The sequence below is a fragment of the Dromiciops gliroides genome, chromosome 2 (genome assembly GCF_019393635.1).
Source record: "Dromiciops gliroides isolate mDroGli1 chromosome 2, mDroGli1.pri, whole genome shotgun sequence".
Taxonomy (NCBI): domain Eukaryota; kingdom Metazoa; phylum Chordata; class Mammalia; order Microbiotheria; family Microbiotheriidae; genus Dromiciops; species Dromiciops gliroides.
In genome coordinates, this window is record NC_057862.1 from 209978598 (window position 1) to 210001933 (window position 23336).

Here is a 23336-nt window from a genome sequence, read left to right on the forward strand (position 1 = left end):
AGTTTCTGCCAAATTGCTTTCCATTTTTCCCAGTAATTTTTGTCAAATAGTGAGGTCTTGTCCCTAAAGTTTGGATTTTTACATTTATCAATCACTAAATTACTATTCAATACACACTTACTGCTGTGTATTGAAAATTTTAATGCAAAAATATTTGACTTCATCATAATTTTGAGGTTTATATATAATATATCATACAATTTTCAGGTGTATGATAAGCTAGAATAGCAATATCCAAGGAATTCAATTAAAAATATTAAATGATAGAAATGAGGACATTTCATAATTGGTGTAAGGAAAAATGAAAAAAAAAGAACAATTGTCATTCTAATACTCACAAAACAGTTAAATTCATAAAAACAAATATTTTAATGCATACTTTCAAAGAATGGCTTTAATTCTACAGGAAATAATAATCCCTAGAGATTATCATTTAGTTAACATATTCAATTAAGAATCCTTATATAGCATATTATGTAAGATAAAACTAATGGACTAAAAAGAGAAATTGGGCCAATTCTTATGTGTCTATTAGCCATTTCTCTGGTCATGTTACATTTTCTGCTGCTATTCTAACAGGCCTAATTGAGAATGACATTTTCTTCTTTCCTATTATCATATTTTTAAATGGTTTCCACACTTTGATATTATATATTTCCAACATAAATGCTACAAAAATGATCCCCCCCAGAACTACAGCTGTTGTAGTGGCAATAAGAAGTCTTCCTGGAAATGGAAGTGGTACTTCATCTACATAGATCTGAAACAGAAAGAAAAGGCCTTTAAGATCAGTAATTCAATTAAAGCCAATAGTTTCCTCTAGGTTCTCACTTACTGGATGTAATAATAATAGATGACACTGATATAGTTTGTAAGTTTGTTTTTTTTAATAGATTTTTACATACAATCTCATTTGAGCTTCAAACAAACCTATGGAGGGACTTTAGGTATATTTGTCTCTAGTATTATCCCTAGGTTTCCACAAACCTCTCTGTTACACAAGAGACAAGCTATAAAGAACAATATTTGTGCTTTCCAGCCTCTTCTGGAGTCTACAGAGAAGCTGTACATGGTGGTTGAGATGCCTGGAAGTAGAACCAAGCAACAGGTGCTGACAAGGTAACATTGTAAGTATTGGGGTGCCTGATCTATAAGGAGGACAATGATTCTCAATATTTTTTTTTTTTTGCAGAGCAATGAGGATTAAGTGAAAACAATGATTCTCTTAACATTTCCCTATTCATGGGACTAAGGAGTGAAATCTTATTCCCTCCTTCCATTTGAGGAGTCTTGCTCATGCTGGAAAAACAGGGGAGTAGGGAAGAATCCATAGGAAAGATCAGGAAAAGAAGGGGGCTGGAGATGGAGAGTAAAAGTTAATAAGACTATCTTATCAAGAGTAGAGTTTTGCCTGTTTTCATTTTTTAAATGTATATTATGGCAACAGTTATTATACTCAGTGTTTGGATCAATAGTTAAACAGAGGTAAGAGTAATATATAATGCTATATAATGTGGGGTAGAGGTAGTACCAAAATATAGTAATTTCAATTTTCTATGATGAATTCAGGTCTAGGATTTAGGGCATCAGTAGAATTTCTGAGCCAAATGTCTCTGTGAAGCTCTGTCTCACTTAAATCCAATTCACATACAAGTCAAAACATCACCCTAAGTGATGTCATTGGTCCTCTTCAACAATGAAGGACCACCACAAACAACTACAAAAATGAGCCAGACATAAAACTGTAGCCATAAGAAGGAGAGTAGCCCAGTCATCTGCAGTCTTAGACTGCCCTTTTGTGGTATCTTTTTCTTTAAACCCTCCACATTTCTGAATTTCCCTATTATTGCAAAGGGAACCACCATTATCCCAGATTCTCAGGCCCACAATCTCAATAGAATTCTGGATTCCTCTTACTCTCCCCATATATGTCTCCTCTTTAATACTTACAATTCTTCATAGCACAGTCCCTTCCTACCATTCTGGTCCTCTAACATCCTATTTCCCTCCATATACTTTACAATACAGCCAAATTGGCCTACTTGGAATTCTTCTAATACAATAATCTTGTCTCCCACTGTTGTGCATTTCTTATTAGTTGTCTTTCATTGTTTTGAATGCTTTGCCCCCATGCTTCTTGCTGTTAATTTTTTGTGGCTTCTGTCAAAACCCTGATCCAATTCTACCCTCTATAAGAGGTCTTTCCTGTTTCCTCCCACCTCCATCACTACCCCTTCTTTTCCCCTCACCCCCCACACTTATATCCAGTTACTGGTGCAATATCCTTTCAGATTATCTTCATCTACTTTGCATAATGCCTTTTATGTTCCTAGTTATTTAAAATTATTTTGAAGCTACATTCTTTTTTTTTTTTTTGTGAGGCAATTGGGGTTAAGTGACTTGCATAGGGTCACACAGCTAGTAAGTGTTAAATACCTGAGGCCAGATTTGAACTCAGTTCCTTCTGACTCCAGGGCTGTGTGCTCTATCCACTGTGCCACCTAGCTGCCCCTGAAGCTACCTTCTTAAGATCTTTATCATCTGTTCTTTTGAATTATTTATTTATTTATTTGGGGAGGGGAGATCAGCCTTCATTTCTTTTAAATTCTAACTTTTGCTAGGATATTCTAATCAATGATGAAAACTATATTTTTTCTTCCCTGTAATTTTGCCATGTTCATTTTGTATTTTGGTAATTTGATTTTCTTCTTTTTCTAATGGAGTTAGCAAAAGGTTTAACAATTTTCTTAGTCTTTTCAAACAACCAGCATTTAGTTTCTGTTCATCAGTTCTATAGTCCTTATTTTCTAATTCATTTTTCCATTAATTTCCCAGATTTTCATTTTTGTTCTTATTTGGGGTTTAGTTTTGTATTTATTTGAATTTTCTAATTTAACACATAATTTTAATATTTAATTGCATGTTAAGTTCATTAATATTCCCTCTTTATATTTCATTAACATGTTTTTCAATTGGCAAAGAGGACAAAGACTTCAAAGAGAAATTGTTAGGGAGGCTTCAGAAAGACAGGCTAACTGATACATTGTTGGTGAGCCTGTGAATTGACTGGCTATTCCAGAAAGCAATTTGTAATTAATCCTAAAAAAGTGATTATGAGCTTTAAGCCAGAGAGCATACTGCTATATAAATAGCCTAAGAATACAAAAAGCAGAAAGAAAGGTCCCATGCTCAGGTTCTCCTGGATCCAGCATGAGTGCTTTGTCCACTGTGTCACCCAGCTGTTCCATGATGACATCTTTAGGGTAAAATTAAAGGGTGAGAGGATTGCACTGGGGGAGGGAGGAGGGGAGAGGTAGAATGGAGAGAAATCCCACATGAAAGAAACAGGAAAGGGTTTATGGAGTGGGGGAAGAGATGGGGGAGGAGCTGGGAAGTGAATGAGCTTTACAATTATGATAATTGTCTTAAAGACCTTAATCTCATCAGAGTAGGCTCAAGGAGGGAATAGCTTACACACTCAGTTGGGTGGAGTAACCTACCTAACCCTGCAGGAAAGTAGGAAGGGAAGGGGATAAGGAGGGAGTGATGAAAGAAGGGAGGAGAGAGTAGGGGAGGGTACAGTCAGAAGCAAATCTCTTTTGAGGAGGGATAAGGTGAAAGAAGATGGATAATAGAGTAAATATGGAGAAGGGAATAGGATGGAGAGAAACAGTTAACAATAGTAACTGTGAAGAAGAGAAAAGGAAAAAATTGTACAAAAATATTTATAGCAACTCTTTGTGGTGGCTAAGAATTGGAAATTGAAGGAATGTCCATCAAATGGCGAATGGCTAAATAAGCTGTGGTATATTATTGTAATGTAATATTATTGTGCTATAAGAAATGACAAGTAAGATGATTTCAGAGAAACCTGGAAAGACTCATATGAGCTTATATATAGTGAAGTGAGCAGAACCAGGAGAACATTGTACACAGTGACAGCAGTATTGTTCTATGAGCAACTACTGTCAGCAATACAATGATCCAAGACAATCCCAAAGGATTAATGATGAAACATACTATCTACCTCCAGAGAAAGAACTGATGAATTGAACACAGACTGAAACATCCTATTTTGTGCTTTCTTTTTTTACATGTCTTTTTTTATAAAAATGACTAATATGGTAACATTTTACATTAAAAAAAGAAAAAGAAAAAGAAAGGTCCCATATACATTGAACATTCTTGGAGGCAATTTTTTATAGTAACAAAGAAATAGAAACAAAATAGAAACCCATCAATTGGGCAGAAATGATGAGTGATAAAATTTCACAGATACTTGGAAAGATTGATAGTACAAAGTGAAGGTGCAAAGTGAAGTAACCAGGAAAACAATATCCACAATTTGGATTACAACAATGGTAAACTACAGCGTAACTGGGAAAACAGTACATACACACATACACACAATAATATATACTATATATGGTATAATATATATGTATATATATAATATTAGAGAGAGAGAGACTACAACAATGTACAACAACACAAATTGAAAATTCAATAATTATAATTATCAAGCTTGTCCCTGAGGAGAAAAATATACCTTCTTCCATTCTTTAAAGACGTAGTAAAATATAGGCATAGAATTTTGTATATACTATCAGACTTGGTGGATATGATAGATAATTTTGCTAAGCTATTTTTCAAAAACTCAAAAACATTTTGAGGACAATTAGAAGGCATTGGACCCTGCATGGTGGGAAGCACTATATTTGGAAAAGATAATGTAAAAATTAAGACTATTAATAATTTTTAAAAGGTTAATAATCTACAATGTAAGTGGCAGGTATGGAGGAACTGTTCAAGTTGGATATTATATGGTGGATAATTGAGAAAGCATACTCTAGGTTAATGCAAACTCCCTGAGTGGATTTCCCTCCTCTTACATGTCAGTACCAACAATACAAAAACAAAAACAAAAACTAATAAAGCAAGACAAGACCAATGTATCACAGCAACAGTAAGTGATAGCTGGCTAAAAGATTGGATTTATCTTTCAGCACAGCAGACGACCTTGCCTTCAGGTTTTTATTTAAGAAGAGAAATGTATGGTGGGAGGAAGAAGAAATTAGGTAACTTAAAATAGGTAGAGGAAGGCAGGTCACATATTTGTGGTTGCAGGCAAAATTGTTATACATACTGTGCTTATTTACATGGATATGTTAACTAGGGGTATAAGTATTCCTAATTTTCCCTTTTATTTCAATGTGGTTTAATGGATAGAGTGTTAGGTTTGGAAGGATGTTCAAATTCCACTTGAGACATTTCTCAAGTTGATTGTTCATCATTAAAATGAGGATTGTTGTTTTTGTTGATTAGTCACATCTGACTCTGTGACTCCATTCAAGATTTTCTTGGCAAAGATACTGGAGTAGTTTGTCATTTCCTTATCTAACTCATTTTACAGATGAAGAAACTGAGGCAAAAAAGGTTAAGTGATTTGCCCAAGGTCATACAGCCAGCTCCCTGAAAATGAAAATATGGAATTATAATGGCTATAGTAAATACATCACAGGATAGTTGTAGGAGTCAAATAAGTTTGTAAAGTGATTTAAATGCTATTGTTGTTCAGGCATTCAGTCATGTCCAACTCTTTACAACCCCAGGGACCCTAGCATGCCAGGCCCTTTGATTCTCCATTATCTTCCAAAGTCTTTCCAAGCTTACATTCATTGTTTTCATGACATTATCTATCCATCTCATCCTCTGCCATCCCCTTTTCCTTTTGCCTTCAATTTTTCCCAACATCAGGGTCTTTTCCAATGAGTCCTATCTTCTTATTATGTGGCCAAAGTATTCAAGATCTTAGGGTTTTGGGGGTTGTTTTTTGGTTTGTTTTTTGTTGTGTGTGTGTGTGTGTGTGTGTTTTGTGTTTTTATGTGGGGCAATGAGGGTGAAGTGACTTGCACAAGATCACACAGCTAGTAAGTGTCAAGTGTCTGAGGTCGGATTTGAACTCACATCCTCCTGAATCCAGGACCAGTGCTTTATCCACTGTGCCACCTAGCTGCTTCAGCAGTTATCTTTATAAGTAAAAGAAATAAGGAGACAATAAATATCCTTTCCATATTCCTTTTACAACCTTAGACCTTTGTTCATTGTTGCATTCTAACTGTTGATTCTCAGTTTCCTGAGGAGAAAAGGAAGATGATCTGGTACTCCCATCTCTTTCAGTACTTGCCATGTTTTGATATGATTTACACAAAAGCTTAGCATCATCAATGAAACAGAAGCAGATATTTTTCTGCAATGCCCTTTCTTTCTCCATAATCCAGGGAATGTTGGCAATCTGGTCATTAGTTCCTCTTCCACTTAGAAAATCTGCCTGCCCTTCTGGTAAGCCTCAGTTCAAATATTGCTTGAAGATGAATTTGCAATGTGAGCACAATTATTCACTTAATTTGAACATTCTTTGGCTTTGTCCTTTAAGATTGGGATGTATTTAATGTAGTACCTTGTAATTAGGAGAAATAGAATTCATACTTAATGGGTTTTGTGTTTTTCTTTGTTTCCTTGGTTGCCATGGCTAAAGACTCAATAATCATAAAAAAGTGGAAAGATGTGGACTATCACAGAGGTGTTGGTCATGTGGCCTATGGATTCCTTGTGGTCCACAAAACTCCTGAGTATGGCCCATATTAGAAAATTAATTTATAAAAACTTATAGACATTTAAATTTATATGACTTTGTGTTTCAAAGTCAATATATAGCCTTCAGGGTTCCTTATGTATGGATTAGTGGCACCTGTTTCTATTTGAGTTCGATACCACTGGCCTCAAGGGTAGTTGTATTTTGAACAGGATGTAAGATCCAGACTCCAAGATTTAAGGGATTTATTTTAATCTGAGGAAAGATTTGTAAAATCTGGGGTAAGTGACCCCAGGGCAAATATTTTGTTTCTATTTTTTATTTTTGGTGGGGCAATGAGGGTTAAGTGACTTTCCCAGGGTCACACAGCTAGTAAGTGTCAAATGTCTGAGGCCAGATTTGAACTCAGGTTCTTCTGAATCCAGGGCCAGTCCTTTGTCCACTGTGCCACCTAGTTGCCTCTCTATTTTCTTCTATATTTTTTATTAATGGCACATAAAGGTATGTATCCTGCATTTATTAAATGAATATAAGTAATAGCATCAGAGTTCGAAAACATCTTATGACTAATGGGAATCTCAACTAAACAGATATTTTCCCCAGCACATTGGAAAACATGTTCCTCAAATACAAAATCCTGAATAAAAGTTTGACATATTTTTGTAAATTATTCTACTCTTGGTTTTAAAAAAATCATATTTCCTTTGGAAACATCTGAGATTTTAGTAAATTGCAAGTACAACTGAAAAGTGTTATATAACAGCCCACCAAAACGAATGTGACCTTACATTGCCTTAATATAACATCCATGACTGGGAACCTAACAGTACCACTGTACTATGTCTCAGTCATAGTACATGTAGAATACTGTACTTTGTTCTCTTCCATATTATCATCCTTTAAAGATTGTTACTTTATACTAAAATGGTCCTTTAGAGAAGAAGAGACAGGAGTGAAGGAAAAAAGTCGAGAGCTGAAGCAGGTTATTTTATAAAAACAATTAGATTTAGAATCAAGAGATTTCAGTATTGGTTCTGATACTTGTTAGCCGTGTGACCACAGGGAAGTGACATGATATCTCTGAGTCTCAATTTTCTTGTCTTTAAATTTGTGATATAATATGTTCATGGCCTTCCTCACAAGATAGCTGAAGGTGACCTTACAAATCTTAAATTTTTACATAAGTACTAGTAATTATAGATGCTAAATATAATTATTAATAATAGTAGTCTACATACCTATTTACCAGTTTTGTACTCATCTGTTAACACAGTAGCAAAGGGATCATCATTTCCCCAGTGTCTAGAATCACAATCATTGTTACTTTACTTCTTTCCCAAAGGAAGTAAAGGAACTTATGTCAATATTCTTATTAAATTTAATATAATAAGCAGTCATCCTTGCCCCATCAAGACCTAGAACATGTACCATACCTGAAACTCATCATAAAAGTTACAAAAAGTGACTCCAGGAATAACTACCACTCTGAAATGGAAGAGTTCAGAACCCTAGAGAAAAAATACACAGAATAATTAGCAATAAGGTTCATCACCAGCATTTAAATACATTTGTAATGAAAGAGTCAAATATTAATACTATTTTAAGCATTGAATTATTACATTCAATATTCTAAGAACTAAAGGAGAACCTTTCTTTAAGATCTCTTCAAGCAGAGCTTATATTACATAAAAATAATAACAATTAATGATAATGATGATAAACTCTCAAAGTCCAATCCATCATTTATGTAATGAAGGGGGATTCATTTTGATTTTTCTCAACAATGATCTCATCTTCAAATTATACCACAGTGCATTGCTGGATAGTGCTAACAAATGGCAAAAAAGAGAATGACAGCTATTGTAGGAGGATATGAAAGTCTGGAAGAATGCTGACGCACTAATCATTTGGGTTCAGGCTACCCATTGCAAACTAGATTATCTCCTTAGCCAATGTGATGAAACTATTCACATGAATCTAGGACTATATGGGGTGATAAGAAATTGCAGGCTGACCATACTTGAAACCACTGTTATGATCAGCCTAACACTAAGTGTCACAGACATGAGAACCCTTTTTCATGTTCTGGTACTATAAGAAGGCAAACTATATCAGATCGAATATTTCTATCTGCTAGAAAATTTTCACCATGCATGGCACTGCCACCTAATATGGGCAAACCACAAGTACATGTGAAATGGAACAAAGACATGAATACTTTCTCTATGCACCAATAATGTAACATAGGAAAACTAGAAAAAAAAATCTCACAAGTTACAGTCAAGGGTCCCAGCTCCAAGTCACATCATTATGTATTGCTAATTAATATAGAACAACCATTTAAAAAAAAACCCTAACTTTATTCAAAAGCCTAGAACAGACAAAATAAGAGATGGAAGTGAGGAGCTAATGAAATCTATTGAGAGAAAAGTTGCAGATGCTAAATTCATTGAAAGACTTCATTTTGATCTTCTTGGTCATGTGACCACCAAACTAGCAGATTAGTCACTTTCTCAAAACCCCTTAATGGTCTAACCCTTCAAACAAAAAAGAATTATTTGCCAAATGTAGAACAATTGCAACAAAATCCACAGAATAAAGACTAGAGAATTCTAGTAGGGGAAAAATTCTTATGAATTAGCATAAAAAGATTCCTTAAAGAGCTGTTAGCACCCTACCCCCACCCCCAGCTTTGATGATCTTAAAGAAAGCACATAAACTGACTCATTGGCTTATACTTGGGCTAATCAAAGAATGTGTCCTCCTTCTACCTGACAATAAATAGCAGAAAATGACTTTGCCCAATCCTGTGAAGTGCAAGGGAGTGGCTCTAAAAACATGCTGCCTTCTGAATGGGCCTCAACCCAATGACTATAAAGACTGCCCCAAATAACCTACATACCATGCCAACTGAGAAAAAGAAAAAAAGAGCACCTTCTAGATGTATTTAGGTAGAAAGGTAGAAAGAATGCTCTACCTGGAGTCAAGAATATCTGAGTTCAAATCCAATTTTAGATACTTATTAGCTTTGTAATTTTGGCCAAGTCACTTAACCTCTATCTGCATCAGGCTCATTATTTGTAAAATGGAAATATTAATAGCATATACTCCCAGGATTCTTGTGATGGTAAATAAGATAATATTTGTAAAACATTTTGCAAATCTTAAAGCATTATATAAATATTACTTCTGCTCCTACTTACTCCTCCTCCTCCCATTACTATTGTTATTATTATTGTTGTTGTTATAAAAGGGATGAATTAGGACAGGAGGACAACATATGAAAAAGAATCAGGATGAAAAATACTTTATCTAGTAAGGGGAGGAGTATGAGGTAGATTTGCAGCTCTGTTAAAGATAGATGGGGCAGAAAGTGAGCAATGGGGGAGCATAAAAAAGACTGAAAGACCAAAGATCAACAGAAAAACTCTCAATAAAGACAGAGCAAAAGTAGAAAAATCAGCCAAGTTCATTCTAAAACCAATGGGAAGGATGAGTAAATACCCAAAGGGTATAAAAGCTCTATTAATATATATTAAGACAAGTGAAAGGGAACAAAAATCCCATGAAATATGGAATCCTATGTTTACAAGAATAAAAAACAATACTATGAAATTCAAGAATGATTCAAAAGAGAAATCTATTTAAAAAGGAATATAGATATTTGATACAAAATTCAAAACAAAGAAACCCTCTTTACATTAGAAAAAATGATTTCTTAATGGAGAATTTCTACAAAGTAGAGAAAACTAAATTAACTCATATGGAATCCAAATATATCAAAGGTGGAAGGTAATATGGCAGAAGAAAAAGAAATGACAACATTTAAAAGGACACAATTTTAGAGAAGTCAAGCGATGGAGCATTTAGAGAAGATGCACAGAGATAACAATGACCATGATTCTCCCAAAAAGAAAGAACAACAACAACAATAACAACAACAAAACCCTTAACACCATAATACAGCACATGGTAGAAAACTGCCCAGACCTTTTTAAACATAAGATATATAATGTCAAAGTTAATATCATATTAATAAACAAGGGAATGACTACTCCAAGGAAGCACTAGAAATATGAACATTTTCTTCACCCAAAAGGAAAAAAATAATTTATAAACATTTTTAGAACATGTGACAAAGAAGTAAAAAAAATGTATAGAAATACTTTTTTTTTTTTTTGCAGGACAATGAGGGTTAAGTGATTTGCCTAGAGTCATACAACTAGTAAGTGTCAAGTGTCTGAGGCTGGATTTGAACTCAGTTCCTCCTGAATCCAGGGCCAGTGCTTTATTCACTGTGCCACTTAGCTGCCCCCCAGAAATACTTTTAAAATAAGCAGACATGATTTCACTGAGCAATTGAAAGTTTTTACCCCTGGATTTGTTTAATATAAGTGTAAGTGACTTACTTCCAAATTCATCATATGAAACAATTAAGATTCAAGAGTATAATGAAAAAAGTCTTACATAGGAAATATCCTCACTAATTCAGTCCATAATGTATAAAGAATACAAAAACAAATTGTGAGCTATGCAAATGTGTTTGTGTAAATGGAGAGATTTATAGTGGTGACTAAGGACTAATTCAATGTTTTGGGGGCAGCTGGGTGGCATTGTAGATAGAATGTTGGACCTGGAGTCTGAAAGATTCTGTGAGTTCAAATCTGGCTTCAGACACTTTCTTGCTATGTGACCCCACTCAATCCTGTTTGCCTTATTTTCCTTATATGAAAAATGAGCTGGAGTAAGAAATGGCAAACCACTTCAGTATCTTTGACAAGAAAACTCAATAGGGTCATGAAAAGTTGGGCTCAACTGAACATAAGGAGAAATACTATGTTTATCTCTCAGACATTAAGAAAATAAAGACATTCCTGCATTCAAGGACCTCACATTCTACTAGGCACAAATATCACATATGTAGAAAAGCCCACCTATAGGTCAGATATAAAGACCCAGGGGTGCTAAGTCTGCTGTGGCAAGGCTGAAAGAAATTTATCTTCTTCTGTGTCATTTCCATTGATACAATTGTATCATCTTGTTACAATAATTAGAGAATTAGAGAAATACTATGGTCCAAAAGGTCCCTGTGATTCACTTTGTGGCTTTAGGGAGTTTATTTTGGATGAATAGTACCATTGCAATCAAGCCATTATCAGTGTACTCTGAATACATTCTCAACAATCAGGCCTTCAGATGGCTGGGGGAAGCTGTAACTGAGCCCCTAGTTAGGAAAATGACTTACATTTAGTCAGAGGTTTGGTACTGGCTTAATTCACATTTTTAGCTTCAGTTAACCCTTGTCCGTTTCATGTCTTACTTGGTTGCACTCCTCTGGACTTCTTCATCATGCCCTGGCTAGACACTTTCCCTTTCCCAAGCCTCTTTCAGCTTTATTTTCTGTGTTGTATTCCATCCATTAGATCATAAGATACTGAGGTCAGGGAATGTCTTTCTTATTTATATCTTAGCCCCTCATCACAGTACCTGGGATATAGAAACTTAATAAATGCTTATTGATTGACTGACTTATTCTGGAAAGATTCAAGTTGCTGGAAACATTTGGATAACAAACAACAACAAAACAGACAGGCAATAGGATGAAAAGTTGGAGAAAGAACAGATATTTTTCTTGAAACTTCCCTCAGTCCTTAAGTAAATGGGTACATTTGGTGGCATCAACCTGAATTTTCTACTCCAAAATGACTGCAGGGCTAATGGTACTCTTTTTTTCTGCCACAGCTCAGTCTTGTCTTTCACAGGTTGCATCTGGTGTGCTGGTTGTTTCTGCACCAGTTTTGCATTAATCCACTCCTTCTCTGCTTTCTGACACTTAAAATATCTGTCTTTGAAATAGTTCCTATCTTCTATAAAAGTTTCTCAGAGCTCACAACAAGATTGGATTGATTTAAAGAAGTATACAGTTCACAATCTGTTCACATTGCATTCTGATTAATTCAATTAAGACCTTTTTTATCTAATAAAGTGAGTTATTTTTACTATAGGATGTCATAATATGTAGATCGCCATCTTAACACTATAATATTTGTTTATGGTATTGAACTGACAGTCTAGGACTTTGGTGGGATGTCCATTATCCTCTCTACTATTTAACATAGTACTAGAAATGTTAGCTTTAGAAATAAGAGAAGAAAAAGGAATTAAAGGAATTAGAGTAGGAAAGGAGGAAACAAAACTATCACTCTTTGCAGATGATATGATGGTATACTTAGAGAATCCTAAAGAATTAACTAAAAAACTACTTGAAACAATTAACAACTTTAGGAAAGTTGTAGGATATAAAATAAATCCACACAAATCATCAACATTTCCATACATGACCAACAAAGCTCAGCAGCAAGAGATAGAAAGGGAAGTTCCGTTTAAAATAACTGTAGACAATAGAAAGTATTTGGGAGTCTACCTGCAAGACAAACCCAGGAATTCTATGAACACAATTACAAAACACTTTTCACACAAATAAAAGTAGATATAAACAATTGGAAAATTGTCAATTGCTCATGGATAGGCTAAGCTATTATAATATAGTAAAAATGAGAATTCTACCTAAATTAATTTACTTATTGGGATTGCCATACCAATCAGACTACCTAAAATTATGTTATAGAGCTAGAAAAAATAATAACAAAATTCATCTGGAAGAACAAAAGGTCAAGAATATCAAGGAAACTAATGAAAAAAATGCACAGGAAGTTTGGCTAGTCATACCAAATCTGAAGCTATACTATAAAGTGACAGTCATTAAAACTATTTGGTATTTATAAAATAAGAGTGGTGGATTAATGGAATAGGTTAGGCACAGGAGACAAAGTAGAAAATGACTATAGTAATCTTTTGTTTGATAAACCTAAAGATTCCAACTTCTGGGATAGGATCTCAGTATTTGATGAAAGCTGCTGGGAAAACTGGAAGATAGTATGGCAGAAACTAGGGATAGACCAACATCTTTACCATATACTAAAATAAGGTCAAAATGGGTACATGATTTAGACATAAAGGGTGATACCATGGAAAATTAGGAGAGGAAGGAATAGTTTACCTCTCAGATCTTTGGAAAGAAGAACAATTTATGACCAAACAAGAGATGAAGAATATTTTGAAATGCAAAATGGGTGATTTTGATTACATGAAATTAAAAAGTTTTTGTACAAACAGAAGCATTGAAGCCAAAATTAGAAAGGAAGCAGAAAGCTGGGAAATAATGTTTATAGCCAGTGTTTCTGATAAAGACCTCATTTCTAAAAATATATAGCGGGGGGTGAGGGGGAGAAGCTATGTGGCACAGTGGATAAAGCACAGGCCCTGGATTCAGGAGGACCTGAGTTCAAATCCAGCCTCAGACACTTGACACTTACTAGCCGTGTGACCCTGGGCAAGTCACTTAACCCTAATTGCCCCCCCAAAACAAACAAAAACAAAAACAATAAAATATATAGGGAACTAAATCACATTTATAAGAATAGAAGTAGTTTCCCAATTGAGAAATGGTCAGAGGATGTGAACAGGCAGTTTTCAGATGAAGAATTCAAAGCTATCTATTACCATATGAAAAAATGCTCTAAATCACTACTGATTAGAGAAATGCAAATTAAAACAAATCTGAGGTACCACCTGACACCTATTAGATTGCTTAATATGACAAAAAAGAGGAAAATAATAAATTTTGGAGAAGCTGTGGAAAAATTGGAACAGTAATGCATTGTTGGTGGAGTTGTGAACTGATCCAATCATTTTGGAGAGCAATTTTGAACTATGCCCCAAAGCCAGTGGGGGCTTTGCATACCTTTATACCCACTAATACCACTACTAGGTCTATGTCCTAAAGAGATCATAAAAAAAAGGGAAAAGGACCTACACGTCCAAAAATATTTATAATAGCTCTCTTTGTGGTGGCATAGAACTGGAAATCGAAGGAATGCCCATCAATTGAGGAATAGCTGTACAAGTTGTGGTATATGAATGTACAGACATATTAAAGTGCTGTAAGAAATGATGAGCAGATAGATTTCAGGAAAACATGGGAAGACTTGAGTGAACTGATGCTGAGTGAAGTGAGTAGAACCAGAACATTGTACACAGTAACAGCAACATTGTGTGACAATCAACTCTGGTAGACTTGGCTCTTCTCAGCAGTGCAAAGATTCAAGACAATTCCAAAAAACCCATGATGGAAAATGGTCTCCACATCCAGCAAAAAGAACTGTGGTTCTGAATGCAGATTGAACCATACTGTTTCTACTTTTGGTTTTTAGTTAGTTATTTTGAGGTTTTTCCTTTTTGTTCTGATTCTTTTTTTCATGGCAGATTGGTGAAGAGATATGTTTGATGTAATTGTACGTATATGGCCTATATCAGATTGCAGATTGAACCATACTGTTTCTACTTTTGGTTTTTAGTTAGTTATTTTGAGGTTTTTCCTTTTTGTTCTGATTCTTTTTTTTCATGGCAGATTGGTGAAGAGATATGTTTGATGTAATTGTACGTATATGGCCTATATCTTGTGGAGGGTGTAGGGAAGTGAGGGAGAAAAATTTGGAAATAAAAATCTTATGAAAAGAAATGTTGAAAACTATCTTTCCATGTAACTGGAAAATAATAAAATGCTTTTATTATTTTTTAAAAAGGAAGGAAAGCTTACTTGTCAGATCTATAGACAGGGGAAAATTTAAGACCAAAGATGAGATAGAGAACAGTATGATATGCAAAGTGGATCATTTTGATTACATTAAATTAAAAAGGTGTTGCACAAACAAAACCAATGCAATCAAGATTAGAAGGAAAGCAGAAATCTACAAAACTAATTTCATAGCCAGTGTCTCTGATAAAGACTTCATATCTAAAATATATAGATAACTGGATAAAATACACGACAACACCAGTTGTTTTCTAATTGAGAAATGATCAATGGATATGATCAGGCAGTTTTCAGAAGAAAAAATTTAAGCAATCTATAGCCATTTGAAAAAATGTTTTCAATCACTACTGATTAGAGAAATGCTGATTAAAACTACTCAGGGGTACCGCCCCATGCCTATCTTATTGGCTAATATGACAAAGAATGAAAATGATAAATGTTGGAAATGTTGGAAAATTTGAACACTAATGCACTGTTGGTGGAGCTGTGAACTGAGTCAACCATTCTGCAGAGTGATTTCGAACCATGCAGAAAAGGCTACAACAATGTTCATGCCATTTTACCCAGTATTACTGTATGCCAAAGAGTCTGTATGCCAAAAAGATTACAAAAAATGGGGAAAGGAGCCATATGTACAAAAATATTTATAGCTGTTCTTTTTGTGGTGGCAAAGAATTGGAAATTGATGGGATGCCCAACAACTGGGGAGTGGCTGAAGAAGTTTTGATCTATGAATGTAATGGAATATTATTGTGCTATAAGAAATAATGAACAGCAAGATTTCAGAAAAACCTGCAAAGAGTTAGATGAATTGATGCTGAGTGAAATGAATAGAACCAAGAGAACATTATACACAGTATCAACAACATTGTGTGACAGACTTAGCTCTTCTCAGTGTGAGATTTAAAATTGGATATTAGATCATAAATCTACCCTACTTAACCTTTCCCTTAATTTATCTCCCAGACTAGTAAATGGAAGAAGCTTCTGGTTTTCTAGATAGACCATTTATTGTATAGTAGTCACAAAGTGATGTTGATTAGAAGGATAGGAAAGTAGAAACACAATACAAATCGTCTTAAATCTAAGCTTAGTCTATATTCCATATAAAATTCACCAAAAGAGAAGGCCACCTTTGGGGAGAGAGAGACCGTCTGTGCAGCGCAGTCAGGAGACCAGCAGAGCAGGAAAAACCACTCACTTCCATTCTCTCCTTGCCTTTTAAGCTCGCACCCCGGAAGTGGAGTGCTAGCAGGCAGTCTGACGTGCGCAGCAGGCAGACTGGCGTGCGTAGCTCATGCCGTTGGTCTCCTCCCCGAAAGGGTGGTCCTTAAAAAAAACTGGCGTCTTTCAGTTATCCTAATCGACTGTTAAAAAACTTTCATATTTTTTTACCACATCAGAAATACAATGATCCAAGACAATTCCAAAAATCTCTTGATGAAAAATGCTTTCCACATCCAGAAAAAGAACTATGGAGTCTCAATAAAGATTGAAGCATACTATTTTCACTTTTGTTGTTGCTTTTTGGTTATTGTTGTTGTTGTTTTATTTTCTTGTGTTTTTTCCCTTTTGTTCCAATTCTTCTCTTACAACATAACTAATATGGAACTATGTTTAACATTATTGCAATGTATGATCTATATCAGATTTCTAGCTGGCTTCAGGAGTGGGGAGGGAAGGGAGGATGGGAGAAACATTTCAAAATCAAAATGTTACAAAAATGAATATTGAAAATTATCTTTACATATAATTTGAAAAAAATTAAGGTCTGGTAAAATGAAGAAAAAAAGAATAAACCATTATATTTAAAACAAAAAAAGTAATTTAGGCTCATAGAAGTTATATGACATGTCCAAGTTCACATTAATAAATACAAGTACCAAGGTTTGTTTTTTGACTCATTGGTGTGGCATTGAGTGGCTCTGGACAGGTGACAAGATTTGGGAGTAGCAAGTTGTGAGTATTGCAGAACAAGTGGTAAGGGGAAATCCATTATTGAAATGGATGACTAAGTGTCAAAACTATGCAAGGAGGAAGGTGGGTATGAGGCAGTAGGATAGGTCAATAAAAGGAAGGTAGTAAGAGGGTCAAAATAAGCCAGAAGAAGGAGATTTACTTCTAAAGAAAGAGGAAATGTTGGATGGGGGAAATTCCTTAATGATATGGAAAAGTATTATATGTTGGGCAGAAATAGGATTAAACATTTTCTGAGACTGGATTAGATTATATAGATTAGATAAAACACTTATGAATTTGCTATGTGTTATAAATTGTACTAAGCATTTAATTTTTTTTAAAGACAAAAACCAAGACAATTCTCAAATCTAATGACAGAAGACTGTCATTAACAGGGAAGGTTTTGAAGTAGCAAGAAAGAAAATGAAAGAGTTCATAGGAACTCATTTTAATTTCATCAAAGGTGAGTTAATCTGCTGACATAGATAGGCTAGCAATGAATCTGAGACACTAAAGAGCATGAGAAAAGTCATGGATAGTTTTGAAGAAGGAAGAAAGTTCCAACAACTCCAGAAAAAAAAATTAGTTTAGTTAGTTCCAGCACGAAAAGGACAATTAAGAAGTGAATGAGGAAAAAGAAAAATTTATAAATGACAGAGAACAGTTTAATTCCCTCTTTTTAACATTTTTAGTGGGAGAGGCCCTATGGTACAGAAAGTTTTGAGAAAAATAGGAAAATGGTGGGGTTGTCAGGATTCTTTTTTGCTTTTTTTTACTTTGTTTTCTCTCCCTCTCTCTTTTTCTCTTTTACTCTAACTTTCCCACCTTGTTCTTTACTGCTTCCCCCCTGTCCTTCCTTTCTTCTTTTCTACCTTCCTTCTTTTCTTCCTCCTTTCTTATTCACATCTTCCTTCCTTCCCTCATCTATTTTTCTTTCATTTAAAAAAGTTTTTTGAGAATTTGTGTAGCTATCTCATCCAAGCTGAAAGAAGTTCCATGGTTACTCATAGGGATGATACCAATACTTATTGGCTCAGAAGTTCTGACATCTTCCATTTTTCTCACCTAAGCCAGTTCACCCCAATTTAGGCAGCCTGGTGGCCATTGGCTCCCAGAAGTTCAGAATATGTGTGCTGAAATTAGTGAGGACACTTGAATAGCTTTAGCCCTTCATAAGCTCTGAACTCTCAAACTCAAGTGATACACCAGCTTCAGCCTCCCTAGAAAGACACAAAGACATGTTCTAACACACTAAGTCACTTGATGTTCATATTTGAGGAAGACAAGAGCACAAGTCAATTTGCACTGGCCTCTGACGACTTCCCTGCATAGTGATGATGGTACATGTGGGATTTTACACATTGGAGCAGACAATTTTCTATGGATAAAACACAAACTTACGGTTATGCTTAGGTTGAGGTCCTTTGGATTATATACAGGAAGAAAAATCTTACTTTCTACATACTTCTTCAGTTTCTCCATAGTTTCTGGCATTTGCTGTCCTATAATAGACAAAAAACATCTTTCAGGCATATGTTTTCCCATAAAAACAGCAAGGTGATTATGGTCTACAAGAGCTTACATTTATGTAGGTTAACAAAGTTCTTTCCATAGAATAGCAGTTGTTTTCATATTATAGATAAGAGAGTGAAGTCAGTTAGGTGAAGTGGTTTACCCAAAATCACAGTACTGTTAATTAATACAGTGCTTTGTTTCAAATAAATTGTGGATTCATTCAATAGATCTATTGATTTGCCTAAAAATATGACAGATATCAATAATGCTGCTATGAGAAACTATGTTCCAAGATCTAATCACCTGATTCATGAATGATCTTTTCATAAATTAGGGTCTCTTGCACTTGTGTTTAAAGCCAGCTAAACTATTATCTCCAACCTTGAGAACCTACAGAAAGTCTAGCATACTAAAACTCAGAGAATAGGGTTGGAAACCTAACAAGGATAATAATAGTAACTCACAAGGTTAAGTATCATGAAATCATAAAATGGAAGGAACATTAGGAATCATCTCTAGCACCATCAATTTGCAGATGAGGAAACTGAATCACTAAGAAGAGATGTGAATTTCAAATATATATGTATTTATGTATACATATATACATGTATATACATATGTATGTATATATATTTGTAATTCACATCTCTTCTTAGTGATTCAACTGAAAATATTTATCTCTATATACATATATACTTGTATATACATATATTTGCAATTTACATCTCTCATATACATGTATGTGTATGTGTGCATGTATGTATATATGTATATATACACATATATGTGCGTACATATCAGTTATAAGATTACCATATTTTATTTGCTATAATAATTCTGATTTCTACCCATATGCACCGGGAGCCTTATAATCTTAGATCTGTTTGAGTTTGAGTTTGAGAAAAGTATCTGAGGCAAGCAAAATGGTGGAACAGGAAGACTTAGAATATCCCAGTTCTAACACAAAATTACTCCAATAAAGATCTAGTAAAAAACACGAGACCAAGTAATGATTCAGAAATCCAAGGAGAAACCATAGCTCAAGATCACAAATTCAGGCCACATGCAAGTGACCCAACTAAAGACTTTGGAACAGTGGTAAGTTGGCTTCTCTATCACTTTTAACCCATAATGGGATCTACTATTCATCTGTAGGTACAAACCAATGGTGGGCAGCCAGCTTGTTGTTCTGAGAACAGAGTAGGATAGCAAAGACTGAGACTCAATTTGGATTACCTCAATCCAAACTTCCCCTTCCATCTCAGCCTCAAAATGCTTCTCAACTCTAAGATGTGCTCATCTTAATATCTTTGGCAGTCAGTTTTCCTCTGGACCAAGGAAAGTCATTGTGGTAATGGGTGCTTCAGTCAGAGTGAAGCAACATGGCATTGTAGAAAGTGTGCTACATCCAGTTTTGAATTCCAGCTTTGGCACCTTGAGCAAATCACTTTATCAAACCCGTTCCTTCATTATAAAATGAGAATATGGGGTTAGGTCTGGCAGTTAGGTGGTGCAGTGGATAGAGCACTGGGCTTGGAATCAGGAAGACTTATCTTCATGAGTTTAAACCTGGCCTCAGATACTAGCTGTGTGACCCTGGGCAAGTCACTTAACCCTGTTTGTCTCAGTTCCCTCATTTGAAAAATGAGCTGGAGAAGGATTGGCAAACCACTTTAGTATCTCTACCAAGAAAAGCCCAAATGGAGTAATGAAGAGTCAGACATGCCTGAAACAATACAACAATAGCTAGATAATGTTTACTTGTTTGGAGAATTCAGTCATGTCTAACCCTTTGTGACCCAATTAAAACAAAGTTAATTTACTTGCCCAGGTCACCTGCTAATAAGTGTCTGAGACCAGATTTGAACTGAGGAAGGAATCTATCTGATTCCTGACCTAGTGCTCTATTCACTGTGCCATCTAGTTGCCCAGATAATATCTACAGTCCCTTCCAATACTAAAATCTTGTGTGTGTGCTTTTCAGGGGGGGATAATCCTAAATTATTTTCCCCTTCTTTCTTAAATATGAAAAAGGTTGATAAATTGTAAAAATACTGGAGAAAGGAGTATTTGATACAAAATACTTAATCATGTTATTTTACTATGAACATTCTTTGGAAACATGAATACAATAGAGAGGGTGTTAAATGGCTCACGAAGTTCAATTGTCGACCATACTAAATTCTTTTTTAAAATATAAATTCATGGGGTAGCTAGGTGGCTTAGTAGACACAGCACCGGCCCTGGATTCAGAAGGACCTGAGTTCAAATCCACCCTCAGACACCTGACACTTACTAGCTTTGTGACCCTGGGGAAGTCACTTAACCCCACTTGTCTCACTATATATGTGTGTGTATATATATATATATATATATATATATATATATATATATATATATATATATATATATATATATATATATATATATATATATATATATATATATATATATATATATATAGTGACCTGGGCAAGTAAATATATATTATATGTATATCTATTCATAGCATACTGGAGTGAGAAAGAACCTTAAAGCTAATTTAATTTGAACTTTGTTGGAAGTATAAATTCTTTCTACCATATTCCTAACATGTGGTCATCCAGGGCCTGTTTCAAGAACTACAGTGATATTCAATTAATTGCTTTCTATGGCCATCCATTATTAGAAAGATATTTTTTGTGTCAAGTCGAATTTATTTTATCGAAACTTCCACCAGCTATTCATAGTTCTATCCTCTGGAAAAGCAGAATATTTCTCTTCTCATATGACAAATAATCACATGTTTGAATATAGCTATGACATGCCCTCTAGTGAACAGATCAAATATCCCTACTTTATTTATTTTGTACAACATGATATCCATTCCCTTCATTGCCATGGTCACCCTTCTTGGGACTGTACTCCATGCCTCTGTAATTCTTCCTGAAATGCAGGGCCCAGAATTGAACAATGCTTGATATCTGAGATAGACTGGACAGAGGAAAGTGATACCATAACCTTCCTATACATTTATTAATATGGTTTAAGACTGTATTACCTTTGGGGGAATTGCTGTATTACCCTGTTGGCTCATATTAATTTTGAAATTGTTTAAAATCTCTACAATTTCTCGTATGAACTATATTGATTATGCTCTATAATGAATATGCTCTATGTTGTTCATTTATTTTTTTAAACCATAGTACACATATCTTACTAAGATTTATATTTTTAGACTTGGCTCATTGTTCTAGTCTTTGGAAATGTTTTCTGATTCTCTCATACATCATAGTTGTCCTTGCCAACATTATGTCATCTACAAATTTGATAAGCATTTCATCTATCTTTATCCAAGTTTGAAAAAAATAGGGAGCAAAACAGACCCCTGTGGACATTCAACTAGAAACTGCCCTCCAAGGTGACAGAAAGCCATTAATTACCATTTTTTAAATGATTGATTATTTGACCACTTCTGAATTCAACTGACCATACTATTTTCATTATGTTTTTCTTTTCCCCCACAAGAATACTGTGGAAGACTGTAATATTATACACCTAAATTTAGATACACTGGCAGGATCATGTGACCAGTAAGATGGTTAGATTAATAATTTTCTCTGCATTTTTTTCTTTTAACACTTAAACCACCCTCATCCCACCCCACAAAAAAAAGGAACAGTACAATCAGGTGTATTGTACTTATAGTTGAGTCTAAGGGAGATTGAGGGTAGAAGCTGAACAAAGTAAAAATCCTTATGTATTAATGATAGAGAGCACTTATTAGAACTCATTCAGAACTATTCTTCTATCAGCCTCTATCTATCTGCAGAAAATGCCAAAACACTACAGATTTATTTGGAGACATTCCATACCACTTCCCTTTACTGGAACAGAAAATGCTAAAGCATCTCTGCTCTCCTACCGTCCCCACAGAAGTGGCAGTTGTTGACTATGCCAAGCCATATATAATATAAATAGCTACTTTCAAGCCATGCTTGTTATTTATAGTTTTGAAACATTGACTTTTACTGTTTGTGTGTATGTTAGTTGTTTTTTTTGTTTTGTTTTGGTTTTGGTTTTGGTTATTTTTGCAGGACAATGAGGCTTAAGTGACTTGCCCAGGGTCACACAGCTAGTGTCAAGTGTCTGAGGCTGGATTTGAACTCAGATCCTCCTGAGTCCAGGACTAGTGCTTTATCCAGTGCGCCACCTAGCTGTCTCTGTATGTTAGCTTTACTTTATTTATGTTGTTGTCATTGTGGATATGGGAGGAGGGGGGCTCTGCATACCTCACATTGTAGTAAATCACATAGTTTTTACCATGTTTCTCCATATTCTTCGTATCTGTCATGTTTTACAATACAGAAATAATCAATTACATTAAGGATCACAATTCATTTGGCTATTCTCCAATTGATAAACAATTGACAATGTTTATATTTCTTTGCTATCACAAAAAGGATTGTTTAGAGAAACTTGAAACAAAGCTTTTCCATTTATTTTCTTCCTTTGTTTTCCTGGGTGCATTAATAATTTTGTGCAGAATCAAAGTTATCTATTTTATCTTCTGTAATTACCCATGTCCATTCTTTGGTTAAAAATAAATCTCCTACTCATAGCTGTGAAAAA

At 34.8% G+C, this 23336-nt stretch overlaps 1 protein-coding gene across 1 annotated transcript in view; it reads right to left on the reverse strand.

The window, feature by feature from the left end:
• Nucleotides 1-547: 547 nt before the first annotated feature.
• The window catches only part of LOC122738589 (cation channel sperm-associated protein subunit beta-like), a 114421-nt gene continuing 91632 nt past the window's right edge, over nt 548-23336 (reverse strand). Inside the window, exons 24-26 of the mRNA XM_043980581.1 lie at nt 18612-18712; nt 8029-8103; nt 548-760 (exon numbers count right to left, since the gene is read on the reverse strand). Of these exons, the coding sequence (XP_043836516.1) occupies nt 548-760; nt 8029-8103; nt 18612-18712 (389 nt within the window). The remainder of the gene's footprint in view (nt 761-8028; nt 8104-18611; nt 18713-23336) is intronic.